At 39.3% G+C, this 18683-nt stretch overlaps 1 protein-coding gene across 2 annotated transcripts in view; it reads left to right on the top strand.

The window, feature by feature from the left end:
- Nucleotides 1-18683, top strand: part of CLPX (caseinolytic mitochondrial matrix peptidase chaperone subunit X) — a 1745917-nt gene that overhangs the window by 1672829 nt on the left and 54405 nt on the right. For both annotated transcript variants that reach the window (XM_044078662.1, XM_044078663.1), the window contains one exon: nucleotides 8593-8699. In XM_044078662.1, coding sequence (XP_043934597.1) covers nucleotides 8593-8699 — 107 coding nt within the window. The remainder of the gene's footprint in view (nucleotides 1-8592; nucleotides 8700-18683) is intronic.

The raw sequence follows: 18683 nt of genomic DNA on the forward strand, positions 1-18683 counted from the left end.
CTGCTCATTACAACACGGATCCACCAATTTTCTCTAATCCTCTGTTAAAACAGTACCTCAGAGGGGCTAAAAACATAAGACCGCCTCGTAGAACACCTACTCCAACTTGGGACCTCAACTTTGTTTTGGAAAAATTAACTTTACCTCCTTTTGAGCCAGCTAACACAGCAGAATTAAAATATATCTCTTGGAAAACTGCTCTGCTCCTGGAAATAACATCAGCACGAAGAGTTTCAGAATTACAGGCGCTAATGGCAGTGGAACCTTTCCTCATTTTCCACCAGGACAGGGTGTTTTTAAGAACTAACCCTACGTTTAAGCCAAAGGTGGTATCTAGTGTGGCTCTAAACCAAACTATTCACTTGCCAACTTTTTATCCAAAACCACAGAGTAAAGGGGAGAGACTACTGTATTCTTTGGACATTCACTGGCAGTTACGCTTCTACTTAGACAAAACCAAGGCTTTCAGAAAATCTGAGCAATTACTGGTAGCATGTGCTGCAGGAGCACAGGGAAAAGCCATTTCAAAACAGACCATTTCAAAATGGATAGGACATTGTATACGTTTCTGCTATACACACCATGGGAAACCTGTACCTAGCAACATTAGATCTCACTCCACCAGGGCAACAGCCATTTCAACTGCCTACCTCAGAGGAGTACCTACCAAGGATATTTTGGAAGCAGCAACTTGGAGTTCTGTACATACCTTCACCAAGCATTACCATCTGCCTCTATACTCTAAATCCAGAGCTGGCTTCGCCACTGCAGTGCTGCAGGGCCTTATAGCCACACCTAATGCCTTATAGAACCAGCCACCCTACCTCAGCTTTGGGATTCCACCCAAGTGTATTGACTGCAGCAGTGTAACACGATGAACATAGTACAGTTTTGTACCTACCATACATGTAGATGCTCGAGTGTATACACTGCTGCAATCCAGATTACCCTCCCTCCTTCCCCTCTTACTTGCTGGTACGTACCTATGTATTCTACCCTTTACTACCTATGGGGAGTATTTGCTGGTAGCTGTAAGTTGTTGTTTGCTTTTCTTATGTATGTTTTATTAGCAATTTGCATTGCCTACCTATTTAGAGGCACCTGACATCTGGGGCAAGAAAAACTGAAGAAAATGGCATCTGCTGCATCTTATATACCCCTGTCACACTGACATCAGGGAGGAGGCGACAGCAACCGATGCCGGACCAGGACTTTGGAACTCAGGCCGACTGGGGAACCGCCTGACAGCAGGATAACCCAAATGTAATGACTGCAGCAGTGTATACACTCGAACATCTACATTTATGGTAGGTACAAAACTGTACTTTTGGAAAGTGGTTAGATGCTTCAGTGGCCTTCACTATGAGTACTGAATTACTTGGTCTACTTAACATGTTTTCAGAGTGATTTGAGTAAGGAATTATTTAAGTCCTTCCCCAGGTTCTTGTTTTTGGAACATAGGAAATCAATCGATACTCAGTTGGCTACCATTCAGTCTTTGTCAAATGTGTCCGTGCACCTTATTTCTTATGTGGCCGATGGCATGTCAAGAGCGACAGGCAGTGAAGCAATTGTTTGCCAGCAAGCCTAGATGGATCTCTGCAACTTTGCAGATACACCACCAGAGGCAGAGGGAGGTAATCATAACAGTTCTCATCCCTGTGGCAGAGGTGGACCGCAAATATCAAGACTTCTGTGGTCCCTTTTGCAACAGGCCTTTTCAGAGCTCCTGAAGGGTTACCCGACTGCTGCAATCTGGAGACACTTGGGGGGGGGGGTGCTTGTGTCTGCACCCTGTGACGTAGACAACCATCACTCAAGGTGTATGGATGCCGAGAATCATAACCAGAGGCTATACATTTCCCTTTCTTTGTCAACCCCTTATTCAAGACAACTTCCCTATGGTCCCACACACACAATGAAAGGCAACAGCACAAGAAATAAAACAGCTGCTAGACAAACAAGTCATTCAGGAGGTCCAGTAGACCAACACTGGTTCACAGTCTATTTTGGGTTATTTTTGGTACCAAAGAAAAACTTTGACCACTAGCCCATTCTGGACCTCAGTCACCTCAATCAGTATGTAATAAAGACAAAATTTCAGATGGCCATAATTCAGTCCAGCCTACCATTATTGAGGAAGGACGATTGGCTGCACATGAGGTTGGGAGGGTGGCTTAATGGTTAAGGTGTTTGCCTTACAAACACAAGGTGCAGGGTTTGAGTCTCACAAGGGATAATTGGCTAGGCTTAAAATGGCCCGCAAGGGCAGTTAGCTTAGTACTAATCTATGAACCTGTGAACCTGTGAAAGACCTCCAGGACACATTTTATCATATAAAAATGGACAGGCACTTCAGGAGCTTCTGTCATTTTCTGCTGGGAGCCAATCACTTCCATTACAGAACCCTGCCCTTTGGTCTCACCTTAGCTGCTTGAGTTTTCACCAAATACATGGTGGTGATCGCAACTCATCTGAGACTGCAGGGGTTCTGAGTGTTCCCATATCTAAACAACTGTTTCAAGACCACTTCAACCAGGAATCTTCTTATTCAAGCCAGGGGCTCCTTGCTCCACCTTTGTTCCCAGTTAGGGATAACTGTCAGCCTCATGAAGTCCAGATTGCAGCCAGTCCAAATGATAGAGTTCATCAGAGTCCATCTGGATACCAAGCTGCAGATGGCCACATTACCAAAATTGAGGATTCACACACTTCATCATCAAGTGTTGCCAGTACTCTCCCTTCAAAAGCTTCTCCAGCAAGGTGCATTTTGTGCCTTCTAGGCTCGATGGCAGCCATCATCACCTTAGTCCTTCTAGCCAGATTTTATAGGACAGTGTTGCAGTGGACTCTTGCAGTCCATTGGTTGAGGAGGTTTCAACCAATGAACTTTCCCATGTCCTTAACCCAGATTTGCAAAAAACATTTTCAGTGGTGGCTGGACTCTGTGATAGTTTCAAAGTGTCGTCCTTTTATTCTTCCTTCCCCCAGGCCACAGTGACCACAGTTGCTTCCCCTGCTGAGGTGGGGAGGGACATTTTTTGGAGAAGGTGGTCCGTGGCACATGATCTCCTACAGAGGCCAGTCTTCACATCAGTGTCTTTGAGATTAGAGTAGTCCTCCCAGTGTTGCAGGCCTTTCAGGATCCCCTCCCCAGGGCTGTGATTGCCATTCAGACAGACATTATGTCAGTGTTTTGGTACATCAGCAAACAAGGAGGAACACGTTCCTACCCATTGTGTCCTGAGGCCATGAGGGTTTGGTTGTGGAAGATGGCTTCTCACTGCTTTCTGTTAGCAGTGTGCATCCCAGGGAAATTCAGTATATTGGCAGACAAGTTGAGCAGATCTGTTCTCCTACCACACAAGTGGTCCTTTAATCCATCAGTGGCAGAGCAGATTTTCAACCACTGGGGTCTACCTTGCTGCAGTCTGCCACTCCCTCTGACACCAAATTCAGCAGTTACATTGCCCTTATCCTCCCAAAAGGGGAATACCCAAGGGATGCTCTGGTCCTTAACTGGTCTCCTTTATGCTTATCCTCACACTACTCTCATACCAAAGTTTCTGCAGCAAACAATGTGGAACAATGCAATAGTGATCCTTATTACCCCTGTTGACCTTGACAGTTGTGGTTTCCCTTTCTTTGATCTCTGTAGGTGTTGGACTTGGCTCCAAACAGGATGCCTCATTTGGACATCGAAGCCTTCCAGTTAACTGCATGGTTTCTTCAGTTAACTGCATGGTTTCCTCAGTTCGTATGATGGTTTGACAGTCCAGGCTTTCATCACAGGTTGTACATATTTGATCTGCCTCACAGAGACCTTCTAACAGAAAAGTATACAAGAATTAGTATAACAGATTTTCTATTTGGGCTTCCAGCAGTGGCAAAGATCCCCTTTCGGCTCCTCTCCCTGATATTGTGGATTTTCTGGCTGGCCTTTTTTATGATAGAGCTAGGTATTCTACAGTTAAAGTTCAGTTAGCGGCTATTTCCAGCTTTCACATTTTAAAGCTTCAAACTCCCATTAATTTTCCTTTTGAACCTGCAGTCACAGTTGATTTGAAATGTCTTTGTTGAAAAACACTGGTTCTAGTGGTGGTTACTTTCACCTAAAAGATTTCAAAATTTCACAGTCTTGTAAGCCCCCTTATTTGGTTTTCCACAAGAACATATTATCACTGAGGACCAGTCCCCCCTTCTCTCTCCAAGGTAGCCTCAAAATCTTCCCTGAACCAAGCCATCATTCTTTCTGTTTTCTTTCCCCATTTTCCTAATAAAGGAAAATACATGCTACGTCTTTTGGATGTGCAGTAACAGATCAGATTTTATTTGCACTGTACTAAAAATGTTATTAAAATTGACTAATTGTATCTTTCTCTTTTGCTAAATTGGGTTAAAGTTTTGAAAGTAACTTTCACAATGGCTGTCTGAATAAATGTTTTATGTATATCGGGAAAAGGGAATGACCCTGCCTGGCAGTCCCAAGTCTCATTCTACTAGGTCACTCGCTACTTCAGCTACTTTTTGCTCAAACGTATCCGTTAATAAAACACGTAAAAGTACCAGTTGATGATATTTGTGCAGCAGCTACCTGGTCTAATATCCACACCTTCATATCTCACTACAAACTGGATTTTTATTCATAGGTTGGTACTAGGCTATTGGCCCTAGGGGCATATACAAGCCTTGCCATAACAATTCCTTAGCTATTTCTTCCCACACTATTTACTTCCTTGGACCCCTGTCTAGCAGGACGACTGACGTAATCCCCGGGGTGAATTTCCTTTCTCCCAGCCAATCGTCAAGGTTCCTTTTGAAGAGGGCCAAAGAGGCGCTGTGCTCGACATGTATGTTCTAGGTTCAGAGCTTCTTTTGGTTCAGCTGTTCTCTGGAATATCTTTCCATGAAACTTCCCAAGGTTTGCAGTAGCTGGGGACTGTCCTTTACGTTGAGGACAGACAGAAGAGACAACATCTAATATGAAAGTAATATACTTATAATAATGATAGATCCATATTGTTTACTTCCATACTTCAATTTCCCTCCCTCCATCCCCCTTCCAGATCTCATTTCATATTCCCTTGGTTCTGGAGCAACTGCACTGACCTGTTGAGAGCCTGGTCATATTATCTGAATGGTCTATACCCCAGGAACGTGCTTCTTCATGGAGTATTCCTATTTGTGGGGATGTAATTGTCCTTGTAGGAAGAGGGCAAACTCAGTGTTAGGTAATTCAGTGCTGTGACGGGAGCAGTTTGAGCCTTGTAGTGGCCAGCATTAGATCTGTTTGGATCGAAAGACCCATACTTTGCTGAAGTATGGGAGCAGGCAGTATGGATCTACCATTATGGTAAGTACATAACTTTCATTTTGTTAATAGTTATATTCAGTTTGTGCTTTTCCACAATAATAGTATGGTGGATTAATCTTTTGCTTAGAAATATTCTAATTGCAGGATATCATCAAAATACAATGTCTGAGATGTATGAATAGCACCACAATAAGGCACTGTACAGGTGAACACTGCAGAAGAATATTAACCAATTCTAAATATGCCCAGTTTGAAGCTCAGGGAGGACAATGGGAGACTAAAATTGAATAATGGGAAATATATTGGCAACTTATTTTAGAAGCCAATAAATTTCTAGGATTGAATGAGAATATCTCCCTGGTTCCAGTTTTAAAAACTCAGGGCTGCTAGGTTATAATCTTCCTTAGAGCAGTTTAGGTTTTTAATCATTTATTCAGGTAGAAGGTTCTCATTGGCTCTGTAGTTTTTAAAGTTTTTTAGTACATTAGGCACATTTACTGTACCCTGCGGATCAAGTTGGTAAAGGGTTGTATAATAGTTTTTTAGACGCACACATTTTTTACAGTTACTTTTACTTTTGTAACAAAAAAAAAATAGGATATTATAGGGCAACCAAATAATAGTATTTTTATTTCTCCTCCACAGTGTTTTTATAGTTAACACAATCACTTTATTGTTAATGTTTTAATAATCTTTGGGGTTTAAACAAAATGAGGATGTTGTGCATATGTTATTTATATATATGTGTATATATATATATATATATATATATATATATATGTATGTATATATATATATATATATATATATATTTTTTTTTTTTTACATTATTAATGTGTTTTTGCATTTTATTAAGTGTTGTAGAATATTTTTAAGACTATGAATGTTTTTAAATAAACTAGGTTTGACTGGATAATTAGTTTTAATTAACTAGCAGGAAAAAGCATATAAAAATAAGGGAAGTGGATTATGATTTAGTATGTGTGAAGAAGTCCTAAGCAAGGGAGAAAAACGCGGTGATTATGTTAAGCGTTTAATGGTGATCTTCGTTTTAAGTCCATGTGTTACTTTGGTTTTCATTAAAAACTTAAACTGGGCATATTTGGAATTGGTTAATATTCTTCTGCAGCATTCACATCTACAGTGCCTTATCGTGGTGTTTTTTTGTTGGTGATGAGCCTACAGTGGTCACTTATTGGCACTGATAATCCTTCCGTGTTTTGGTTTTGATGTCTGAATGGCAACTGCAAGTTAACAGCCTTGTCTTTTTCTGTGGTCTCCTCCATGCCAATGTAGTGAATTGTTTTTTTTTTTGCTTATAACAGGTCCTTACTTGCAGGATTGACAGTTTGCAGTACCTTTCCTTTTTATGTTTCATAACTTATTCTGTTCTGTTTTGTAGTTGTCAGACTGGATGTGTTGGTGACACAATGTTACACATGTTGATAGAACAGTGCTTTTCCAGAAAGAGGCAGCTTATTTGCTCTCACCATAGCTGTGGAGAGAGGGATGTATGAATGACCTGTTAGAGATGTCCTTCTCAAACATTAACTTATAGATTCTTAGGATGTTTCTGCCTTTGGTGTCTTTTTTAGATACCTTGTGATGCCAAATTCTATCTGAGAAGAGCTCACATATAATTCTCTTGGGTACATCTTATCACCAATTGTAGAAATACTGTGCCAGGACTGGCTGCTCACATCCAGCATTGTGAGTAAGGGGTAGTTCATTCTTTTTTTTCTCTTTTGGTGAGTTTCAGACATAGTTGTTCTTACTGGTGGTTGAGAACTAAGGCAGAGCAGACACCTGTTAAACAGTTTGCAGTTGTAGCCAAGTTTCCAGGCAGAGCCAGTGTTTTGGATATACACATAGCCAGCAGCTTTTTTGGTTGCTGCTTAGGTGTGTAGTAATTGATTGTCTGAGGTTTCAATCAGGTAAAGGGCTAAAATTGCTTGGCCTGGGACCAACTGCTTGAACTGGTAGCAGCTGCTGAGTAAGACCAGTTAATTTATCTTCTGCCAAAAAATCTTAGTGTTGATGTAGAGTCATTGCCTGAACTGATACTGGACATCTGATTATATGCCCCAAACACTGGTAGGCTGATACTGTGCAGCCAGTTTCAGAAGAGCTGAGGTCAAAGAGGTAGACTTTGAATAAATCGGTGCAGGTAAGGGCTTTTGCCAGGACAGACACAGGATATTCCTGCACCTGCGAAGCCAGTGTTACATAGGTTAATGCTATGGTGAAGCTGTTTGGAATTCATATGGCAAATGCACTTTCAAGGTAACAGACATTTGGAGTGATACTGGGGTCAGCGACAAGAACCTTCATATAAAGATGGGTTCATAGGGACCACTGCTTTCATCTGGCTAAGAAATCCTGTGTTTTGTAAGAGCGGCCATCCACAGATTATAGTCTGTTATGACCAGGCCTGGAACAGGAGTCTGCAGACCATAGAAGGGGTGTGGATTCACACAAGATAGATCAGAACTTGTAACATTTGGAAATAGGAAGCTGGCTGTAGCTGAGAAGCTTAAGAGCCAGAAATGATGGTGGTACAACCTGAAGTGTTCTGAATGTCAGGTTATGGTAAGTACTTTGTAAGCAGAATTAGTAGTTTGGAAGAACATATAATTTTATCTGATACTGGGTTGAAGGCTTTGAAGAGGGCAGTATTCATTTCAGCAGCATCATTTTGTCTATGATAAGAGCTTAGATGTTGTTTTCAATCCTTTTGCGCGCGCACACACACACACACACACACACACACACACACACACACACACACACACACACACACACACACTTTCTCTCACTGTGACTTGTGTCTACCAACTATTTAAACTAAAGTGAAGCAACTGGCAGCACATATAGTAAGTCCAGAATAGGCAGATGCCAGAAGGATAGAGCTTGCTAGTGAAAACTGACCCGAACATAATACTCTACAAGATGAGAAAGCTGATATGCATAGATTCAATGCAGAGTTGACTTCTCCTTTCACTTGAGTATTGCACAATACTGGACTTTTTGATCATGTTTTGTTTAACCTATTCTTTTTATTTAAGGCACTGTAAGTTTGCAGCTTTTTCCTGCCAATTTGTTTCTTGTCATATATTTTTGACTAGTGCTGAAACTGTGAAATCATTTGCACTGATATTAACTGTAGTCCATAGCAACTCAGTAGTTGGTCTGTTATGGGTTGTAGTTTTTGGCATTCACTTAAGTTTCAGTATAAAGAATATGGTGAGGGGCAGAACTGATTGCTTTTTTCCCCCCAGGAAAATTTGCTGTTGGAACCCATGTTTGAAGTGCCACATTCTGACATCGTTTGTGTAGAAGTTGACAGAGAAATTGTTGAAGGAAAGAAGTCACCTATTTACATTCGGTAACTTGCATTTATTTTCTTTATTTTTTTTTCTGTTAATGTTTTTTCTTGGTTTCTTCCAGAAATGTCACCTGCATATCTACCCAATAGTGATTTGCCATCGCCGATCTGTTCACACACACAGACAGCATCTGATGCTTTGTGACTTAGAATAGCCATTTATATCACCACCTTTACACTTGACAGGATGCTGGAGAAGAGTATTTATTCATTCTGAAAATGATGATCATGGCATTTACTAATGCTGCTGCTGAGTTTTGATTGTAGTGCATTTTAAGGCAAAAAGTGTTGGAGTCACCAATATATAGTTCACAGTTTTGATACCTTACAGTATATATAACATCCCTGCTCTAATTCTTGATGCGAGTGTAAATTACTAGGTAAAACAGAATTTGCACAATGGTAGAACATGATACTTGCAGTCTTTGATGGAAGAACTTTTATTTTTTGCCCACATGTTGCACCCAGCAGGTTCAAGTTGATTATTTCCCTTCATCTCGTGGCACAACAGAATTCTTTGGCATTATTCCTTTATATCTTTTTAATGTTCAACATAAATTTCTCCTTCGTATGTTTTTTTTTTTTTTTTTTAGTTTAGTTCAAGTTTTCTTTGTAAATCTGACGTATTGCAGATTAGTTAGTTATAATTATTAACTGATTTGACCTGCTCGATAGAACAAATGTATAGAGAAGACAAACGGAGAAAAGCTGCAAGCCACAGAAATTTAAATCAGGCAAGAGTTCAGATAGGATTCTTAATGGTTACAAAAACAAACAGTACCATATAAATGTAAATATGAGCAGACTGCACATACTAAAGGAAAAAGCACAATAATACAATCGAATGAAAGCTATTCAAAATTATATGCATAATAGATAAAAATATGTAGTAAAGGAGTAGCAGTAGTTACTGCATACAAAGTGTTGCTGACTTACTGGTTAACCTTCAAAATATTGTGGTCAAATGCAGCCCACTAAGGCGAGACTTCTGATATTGCATTAGTCAGTAAGTGAAGAAATCTAGATGGCTCCAAACAATGTGGTGAGTTCTTCTGAAACATGCCCCTCATTTTAGTGTTCCAAACCAATTTATAGGCCAAATGAGCTTAAGTGCCATTGTGACAAGTAAGTAGGGATCAAAGAAACATGACGCTCACTATCAGATGAAGGAATTAAAAATTCAGGAGTGGAATGTATGACACAGTCCCCATTGTACTGCTCGACTTTGGAGGTACAGGCAGAAGAGGTTTCACTCAAAATAATATTGCAGGAGGTTCAAAATGTGATATTCCAAGAGATTCGAAGGGAAAATCTGAAAAAGAGGCCTGCAGAAGTAGATGAAACTTCATGAGCAGTTGGACATACTGTAGTCATTTATAAATTAAAACGTCAATTTGAAAGAAGGCAAGGCAAGACAAGGTTGAATGTACTGGAAGATGTGATGGTCCAGCAAGAGAATTGTGGCAGAAAGAAGAATCTGATTATATTTGGAATAGCAGAGCAGGAGGAAGAGTCGAGACTGTAAAGAGTTTGTCAAGATTGGTGGCTGAATGGAGTGGCTTTCTGTCTACTGAGATCAAGCTTAAAATGGTTCAAGTGTGGACACCAGGGAGGAGCGATGCAGGACACAGGACAGAGACTCGACCTTTGTTATGAGATGTGAAACATACACATTGAAGGAGAGTACCAGATAGTCAAACAAAGTATAAAGACCAAAGAATATCCTTTTGATCATGCATACTCTGGTGCCACAAGAAAAAGGAGACTACAGTTTGCAGTGGCTGTGTACGTATGCAAGCAAAGAGCTGTTAAATTCAACTCATTCACTCCAATGGAACTCAGGAAGTTTGTACTGTAACTTCCAATGGGCGGAGCCCAAACTTTTTGACAATCAAATTATGTCCTCATATTTCAAACAAATGTTCATATCTCTGGAACTGTAGGGGTTATGAATGAAGTATAAATGGCAAACCCTTCAGCACGTACTATTTTATATAGTGGTATTATTCTTTAGTTTCTAGGTCTGAAACTGAATTTTATAGGTCACAGTAAACACAGTGACTATTACATTTGTAATATTTTGTAAACAACTTACAATATCTCAACAACCACTCAAGTTACACAATATTGTCAGCAGCATTTTATTCATCTAGCCGAGAGCTTTCATATGAGGCTAAGGAGTTCTGCCGCTGTTACTTGGTTGTTGAGATAATTGGAAAAATGTGAAAGTGATATGTATATAAATTGATATAATAAACACAACAGTTAATATCTCTTTACCTGCACTAGACAGAGGTCAAATAGTAATGCAGTTGAGTTTGCGATTGTGTAAGCTTTAAGATAAAATTGTTTAAAAACTTGTACATAGCATGGTTTTGGAATTATTGATGCAAATATGAACAAGCAATATTTGATGCCTAAAGGCGTCCGTGTGAGGTAAATGCAGATACACCTGGGAGGCATCATTCAGATGTAATGAGTTAAGTTAATGTACATAGCTTAGTTAAAAGTTTTCAATGCTGTTATCCACAAGGCATTTATAGAGGCTGATAAGACCATGGGAAATGGGACAGAACTATAGGAGCAGCAGTCATAGCAGTGATCAAGTGCAGATTCCAGAAACTGTGATGCAAACCAAACAGCACATCCCAGATATCCAAGAGAGAGAAGAAGTGGATTTCTTTCCTTTATTTAAGTGATGGGCAGTCCTGAAGGTGAGGGCAGAGATGATGGGAGGGTGGAGGGAAGACTGGCAACAGCTGTAAATTAAAAATATTTATGGAAAGGAGACTGGCAGAAGTTGGAAGGGGAGATTGATCTGAAAGGCAGTGTCATCACACGTTTTTAGATTGTAACTAATTTGGGTAGCACAGATGTCCTGTGCTGGAGAACTAAACAGGCAACAGGTAAGTGAATGAACATTGTATTTCGATTTGATGGGGAATGAACTTGATTTGTCACCTGAAAGACAAGGGAGATGTCTGTGGCAGAAGACTGTCATGCAGAATGTACATGTGTGATTGCTTGCTTATGGTGCACTGATAAACAAGAGATAAGAAATTAGCTGTGGTGAGACATGGGACTTATTCAAATACTTGTATGTATATTGAAGAATTAAGAGAGTGTGATGCTAATGTACTGTGAAGGGTGCAGAGAGGTGGGGAAAAGAGATTCACTTGGACACAAGTTAAAGCTGAAGGTGCATAAGGTAAACACTATTGGACAAATAAAAAAATAGTAACTTTATTAGCTGTGTTGGTGTATTTGCCTGTTATGTTATACATTAAAACAAACATTTTGAAAGATACAGAGGTTCTAAAGGGGTGAATAAATATTGGGAACCAATATGAAAAGTAGTAGTCCCATAATGGGCAAAATGTGAAGAATGGACACAAAGAAGTGAGGGAGTGAAAATAGACCAAACATCAAATACTTTTTATATCTACACTTGTTTGATGGTGGAGCTGCTTATAGACCTTAAAAATATTTTGGTAAATGACAGTTCGTACATAAAAAAACAAAATACATAAAGATGCTTTGTTTGAATTGAGTCTTTAGTGTAGCAAGACAAGGAAGTTTATGTATTTTATTAACCATTAAATTATTTTAATGGGAAACAGCAACTAAGATATGGATGGGATGACAGTAGTAAGCATTCCTGCAGAGAGTTGCTGGGCTAACCTTGGTGAATCCATGAGGATAAATGTACTACCTGTTATGGATGGACAGATCAGCATTTTTATAGTGGCTCAAGCCTCAGCTATGGGAGCAACTCTTTTAAGAATCTGTATAGTTAATTTGCTGAGGTTTATGCGAGAGAGGAAATCACTTAGCTGATACAAGTCATGTGGAAATATGTGGTTTGCACTGAACTGTGATTGAATGAGTAATGCAGGAGAATGGAGAAGGTAGGCATGCACTTACAGAAGTTGTAAACATGAACAAAGAGGGATATATTTTGAAGAGTTATAAAATTAGATCTTGGGAAATGTATATTAAGGACTGTAAATTAAGAGGATAGAATTAATATATTATATTTCTGTTTCTATAATGTTAATGGGCTCTAGAACCCCTTAAAGAGGGAGAGTATTCTACAGCTATTAGACAGGAGATGCCAGACTTTGTAGGCCTGCAGAAAACACATGTGTAGGCAGCAACTCAAAAAAACTGGCAAAAAATGGATCTAGACTAGACATAGCTGCAGTTAGACAGGTACAAGAAGGAGAGGCATATCACTTTTGATAGCACTGAACTGCTATGTCCAGGTGAAGGAGACATTAGTTGATAATCATGGGCAGTATGCATTATTGAGAGAGTGTTGGAAGTGTCAAGTTGTGACTGTAGGTTCTGTCTATATTCTATCAAAGACTGACTGATTGTTTAGATCTGGAAAGATTGTTGTCAGAGATTGTGGCTATTAAGCAGGGGATTACAGTCCTAGTAGGAGACTGGAATATAAAACTGAGATCAGAGGAGGTGTGGAGCTTGGATCCTAGAATATCTAGGCTAACAGTAAGTCAGTGATTCTTTTTTAGTTATTGCAAACAGATTGGATTGGTTGAGGCAATTTAGACTGATGAAGGATGAGGGTATTCTCTTTGGTTCATACAGACACCATGCATTTTCCTGTATAGTCTGGAATTTTATTATGCAGGAACTTCTAGATGAGGCAGGGTACTGGAACAAGACCGCTGCTTCTGTCATATTTTGCTGTGGTCTGGCTGAGACTTCAGACAGGATTAGACTAATTACCCTAGCAGAACCCCAGGAAGACATATGCATTCTGTTCACAGTGCTTTAGGAATTTAACCAGGTTTCAGGATATAAGGTTAATACAGCCAAAGCACAGGGAAGCTATATATCCTTTTCTTTTTGAGCACACAAACTTAAATTTTGGGGGATTTATTTATAGGACTCTTCAGAGATCATTCAGAGCAACTCTAGAGGCAACAGAGAGAAAAGGGAGTGGATTTTCTTACATAGCGGAAAACCTTGATATTGGACACATAGGGTAGTGGCACTGCAAGTGTTTGTTTTTCCTCGGCTTGTATGTCAGCTGCCAAGGAGGGAAAACTAACACATTAAACTATGGATTTTCGAATTTATCTGGTTGGAGAGGCATTCGAGAGTAGTGAGAGAAATCTTATTGCTTCCAAAGAGATGGGAGGGTTAGTAGTGTTGTACATCTCTTTGTATGTTCAGGCTGCACTGCTAAAAATTTGCCAGAAATAATGGGTAGTGATTACATGCCTATTTGGAAGGAAATTATAAGAGAGAGTTTGAGAGAAGGGATCAGTCTTTAGATTAATTGAGAATGTTGGGAGATGGGGGATCCACAGGGGAAACTGATCACACATTTTGTGTCTCCGTTCAGAAATTTTCTGAAGGAAGAAATTAGCTAAATGGGAGCAGATTTTAATGTTTATTTGGTAGTAGGTAAGTAGACAAGTAAAACACAAAATATCTACTGGGGATGGAGAAGAAGAAATAGGAAAATTCTTCTGCTGCCGTCAAGCAGTGAACAAGAGGACAAGTCAAGTGAAGAGAAAGAATACAGTTGTATTACTTCTAGGAGGAAGGTGATCAAGCAGTGTGCATGGCTGTATGTTTGGAGGCAAAAAGGTGGGAGAGCAGGGTAGAGACTTGGAAAAATACTTCCAGCTTAGTGGAGCAATGTATGTAGATGAGAGAAAAGGGGTGCTGTGGGAAAGAAGAGCGGTGAGTCTGAGTTATAAAAATGTTACAGAAAACCAAAATAGTAATTGCTGAAAGAGCTGTCAATGTGTGATAGGGAGGTATGACAGATAAATTGCAAATATTTGTAAGCAACAAGAGCCTGTAAAATTAGAATATTTTCCTACATGTAATTACATATATATTTTTATACCCCAGTGAGGCTTATTAAAGTATTCCCAACTTGTAATGTTGGAGATAAAAAAATAAGGGGAAACTGAAACATGTTTTCTTGGATTGTGAAAAGTTAGGTATTGAAATTATTTGGACAGGGAACGTTATTAAATCCTCTCATATACTTTTTGAGAATACAGGTGGAAACATCAGTGCTGATCTATAATCTGATTTTATTCTCCTTAATCACAGTAGTTAAGAAGTTTGTAATTAGGAAGTGGAATTGTCAAAGCTAGAATTAGAGGTGCTGTAGCCATCTTGTGTATAGTGTTAGGGGTTGTATATGGCAGAATAAGTAAGAATGTTGAAGAAGCAGAAAACTAGCGTGTAAAACAGTGTTTAACCAGTGTTAATCTTTGTGGCACAGAAACCTGGGCAGTGAAGATATTTATAGTCGATGAAGCCCTATCTTAGGGCAATAGGATGCACATTGTAGGACAGGCAAAGAAGTGAGGGCATCAGAACAGAAGCTAAAATAGCCCTGTTTGCAGAGAAGGTCAAGAAGAACAGATAGTCTTTGTAGATCAATATGTATGTATACCTTTAAGAAACTTTCCATGGGCTTCCACATGTGTATAAATACTGAGTACATGCGAGCCTGACTACCATTTTGTCAAGAGCTGTTGAGATGTAAGCATGCAGGTATGTAAGGGTCTGTCAGTTAATCAGTTTGTTTATATTTTATGTTGTTATCCATCCTGATGTGTTTCTATATAATAAAGCATATAAAATGAAGTACCCTGCCTGTTCGTCTTGAATCATAACATAGGACAAGCGACATGGTGTCAGAATGGGATCCAGAATCAAGACCAAGAGGCACTCAGTTAATGTTGGAGGAATATAGAGGAATGGATCATCTCTACTACATATATGATTTACAAAACCGGTCAGAAATGAATTCCAGGTACTAAAACTTGATTAAATGATTTCTTACTCAAAGAATATAAAACAAAACGCTTAGAATGCACAAAACAAATTTCTGATTAAACGAAATGTCCAAAACTGAGACATATTGATAAAAATGTTCAAAATATTTATGAAAATGTTTGAAGTAATGTCTGAATTGCATAAAATGTGTAAAATAAGGAAAACTGCATTTTTTCACTATGTGCTACTTTTTTGCATTAATTAAAGCTATTCAGAGTACACCTCGAATGTGCAAAGTATTCGCAAGTTTGTGCTCTATTACAGTACAGTTATTTCACAAAATACAGCTATTTCAAAGCATATTTCGCAAAGTACAGTATTTCAAAGAGTGTATTGTGCATTTGAATGTTATTACAAGTACCTGGTATGTGTGCATGTTCTCACATAATTACAAGGGCCATTTTGCAGTGTGTTTAAGCATACTTTGTTGGCATGGCAGAAAGCTTTCATAGAACAGCTCCACTTGCCTTTGATAATAATGTTGCAGAGAATTGGAGTGTGTTTGAGCAAGAGTACGATATTTTCATGCAAGCTGCATTTTCTGATAAACATGCAAGTACAAAGGCATTTATTCTGCTTAATTTAGCTGGTTCAGAGGCCATTGAAAGAGGATTCATTTGTGTATGCACCTGCTGTGTTTGCAGGAGAGGGGACAAACCATCATATAGTGGTACCTGCTGAAAAGTGGGAAGACCTCGAGTGCTTAAAATGTAAATTTAGAGAAATGTGTAACCCCCAAACGAATATTAAATGGAAAGGCACTTATTTTACACAAGGGATCAAAAGCCTGGTGAAACGTTTGCAGCATATATAACTGAGTTGAGAAACAAAGCTAAAATGTGTGCAAATTTGGTGATCTAAGGGATGAGTTGATAAAATAAGGCTATTGACATTTGTCAAATACATGAGCTTACAGAAAAGCACACAAATATGCTTACAAGTGAGAAATGCATGCTTCCAGTATCTTCTAAAGCTAATGTTGATAGTATGCAGCACATGGTTAAAAGAAACCAGCCCAAGCACATGGGGTCTGCTGCAGGTCCTGTAACACTCCCTGGGAAACCCCGTGGCTTTCTAGCAAATTCCAGAGCACGCACAGTCTCAGTGAAGCACAAGGGTGTCACCAAACTCAAAGAATGTATCCTTACGTAACTTCATAGTCGATTGTTGTAATTGTGGTGGAAATCACCAACCGAAAAGAGAAAAGTGGTTAGCTTTTGGTCACTAGTGCCACAGATGTAAAAAGTGGAATCATTTTCAAAGGTTTTGTAAATCAAACAAGGGAGATTCTTTTATTAAAAGAGAACATTCAAAGCGACAAGTTGATCAGTTGGAAAGCTGTGATCCTACTTTTTATGTTGATGGTGTATCTGTGCTTAATTAAACAGTCAATGTAGTAGATTTATGGGCAAATAATGAAATATTTTGTACTGTTCAGATTAATGGGAGACCCTTAGAGCTCAAAGCTGACACAGGTTCAAAGTGCAATGCTATGTCAGCAGAAACATTTGCTAGAGTATGTGCTGGTGAGAAGCTTGATTTGGCAAAGTGTGCAAAGCTTGTTGCTTATGGTGGCAAAGAAATTCAAACCAAAGCCTCAGTAGTGCTTTCATATTACTCTGCTGGAAACAAGTCATAGTCAAAAGGCACATACAGTCATTATTAGGCCTCAGCGACAGTTTGAAAATGGGACTACTTTAATAAAGAAGTCCACAATGCAAGCTTAAAAGTCCACTATTCTAATTTCACCCAGTCTGTTTTCTCTAACTATACTGATCTTTTCGAAGACAAACTACGCAAACTCACAGTTGTGTACTCGAAGTTAGACCCAGAAGTCAGCCCAGTTGTTAGACCAGCTGGAAAGCTCCAGTTGCTATGCAGAACAGAGTTAAGGCCAAGCTATACAAAGTGGTGCAGCAAAGTGTAATTTGTCCAGTTGATGAATCTACTGAATGGGGGTCAAGAGTTAATTTTGGCAAATTTTGCTTGATTGTAAATCTTTATTGCTAACAACTTTCAGTACTCCTTTTGGCAGGTACAGATTTTTGAGAATGCCATTTGAGATAAATTCTGCCACTGAAGTCTTCCAGCGTGCAATGGAGCAAATCTTTTTTGGTTATCCGTGTGCTATTATAGTAGATATTCTAGAAGGAGGTAATGGTGAAGCCAAGCATGACAGAAACCTCAAGAAAGTTCTGGAAAGAACACATGAAGTGAATCTTAAGCTGAATCGTCAGAAGTGCAAATTCAGGCTACGAGAATTTACGTTGGTCATTTGTTTATCAGTTCAGGCTTATGACCAAATCCTTCCAAACAAACAGCTGACAATGTTCAAGCCCTGCAATGTTTTCATGGCATGGTTAACTACCTAGGCAAGTTCATTCCAGACTTGAGCCAACTGTCAGCACCGCTCAGAGAGTTGACACGTAAAGATGTATCCTGTTCCTGGTTGGAACAACACCAAAGAGCATTTTGATGTTCTGAAACAGAGAATTGTCAATCCACCTACTTTCAGATACTATGATGTTCACAAACATGTTACTGTTTCTTGTGATGCTTCAGCGTTTGGTCTGGGTGCAGTCATTCTTCAAGAGGGTAGACCAGCAGTCTGTGCATCCAGAACTCTTACCCAAACCGAGATGCAGTATGCGCAGATTGAAAAGGAGCTCTTGGCAATTGTGTTTGCATGTTCGAAGTTCCATGATTATATTTATGGCCAACCTGTTCAAATCGAAACAGATCACCAACCTCTAGTCACTATTTTGAGAAAGCCTGTGCATACAGCTCCTGCCAGATTGCAACGCGTGATGCTGAAATTGCAAAAGTATAATTTCAGTCTTGTCTACACAAAAAGCAAACTTCTTTATCTTGCTGATACTTTATCCTGATCGCCCAGAAATACCACTAAACAGCATGAAAATGAGCAACTTGATTTTGAAGTCATGGAAGTAAGAAATTTTTCATCCACACATCTTGATAAGCTCAGAAGTCACTCAGCTTCAGTTCCAATCCTTCCGAAGCTCAGCTACTTTATCAGTCAAGGATGGCCGTCAAAGTAGTCTTGTTTACCTCATGACCTACAACCATATTTTCCTTACAGAGATGAGATTTTGTCAGACAATGGTATCATCATGAAAGGTCCAAAAGTGA

This window comes from Protopterus annectens, chromosome 7.part1 (genome assembly GCF_019279795.1).
Source record: "Protopterus annectens isolate FY-2018-M chromosome 7.part1, PAN1.0, whole genome shotgun sequence".
In the NCBI taxonomy this organism is placed as follows: Eukaryota; Metazoa; Chordata; order Ceratodontiformes; family Protopteridae; genus Protopterus; species Protopterus annectens.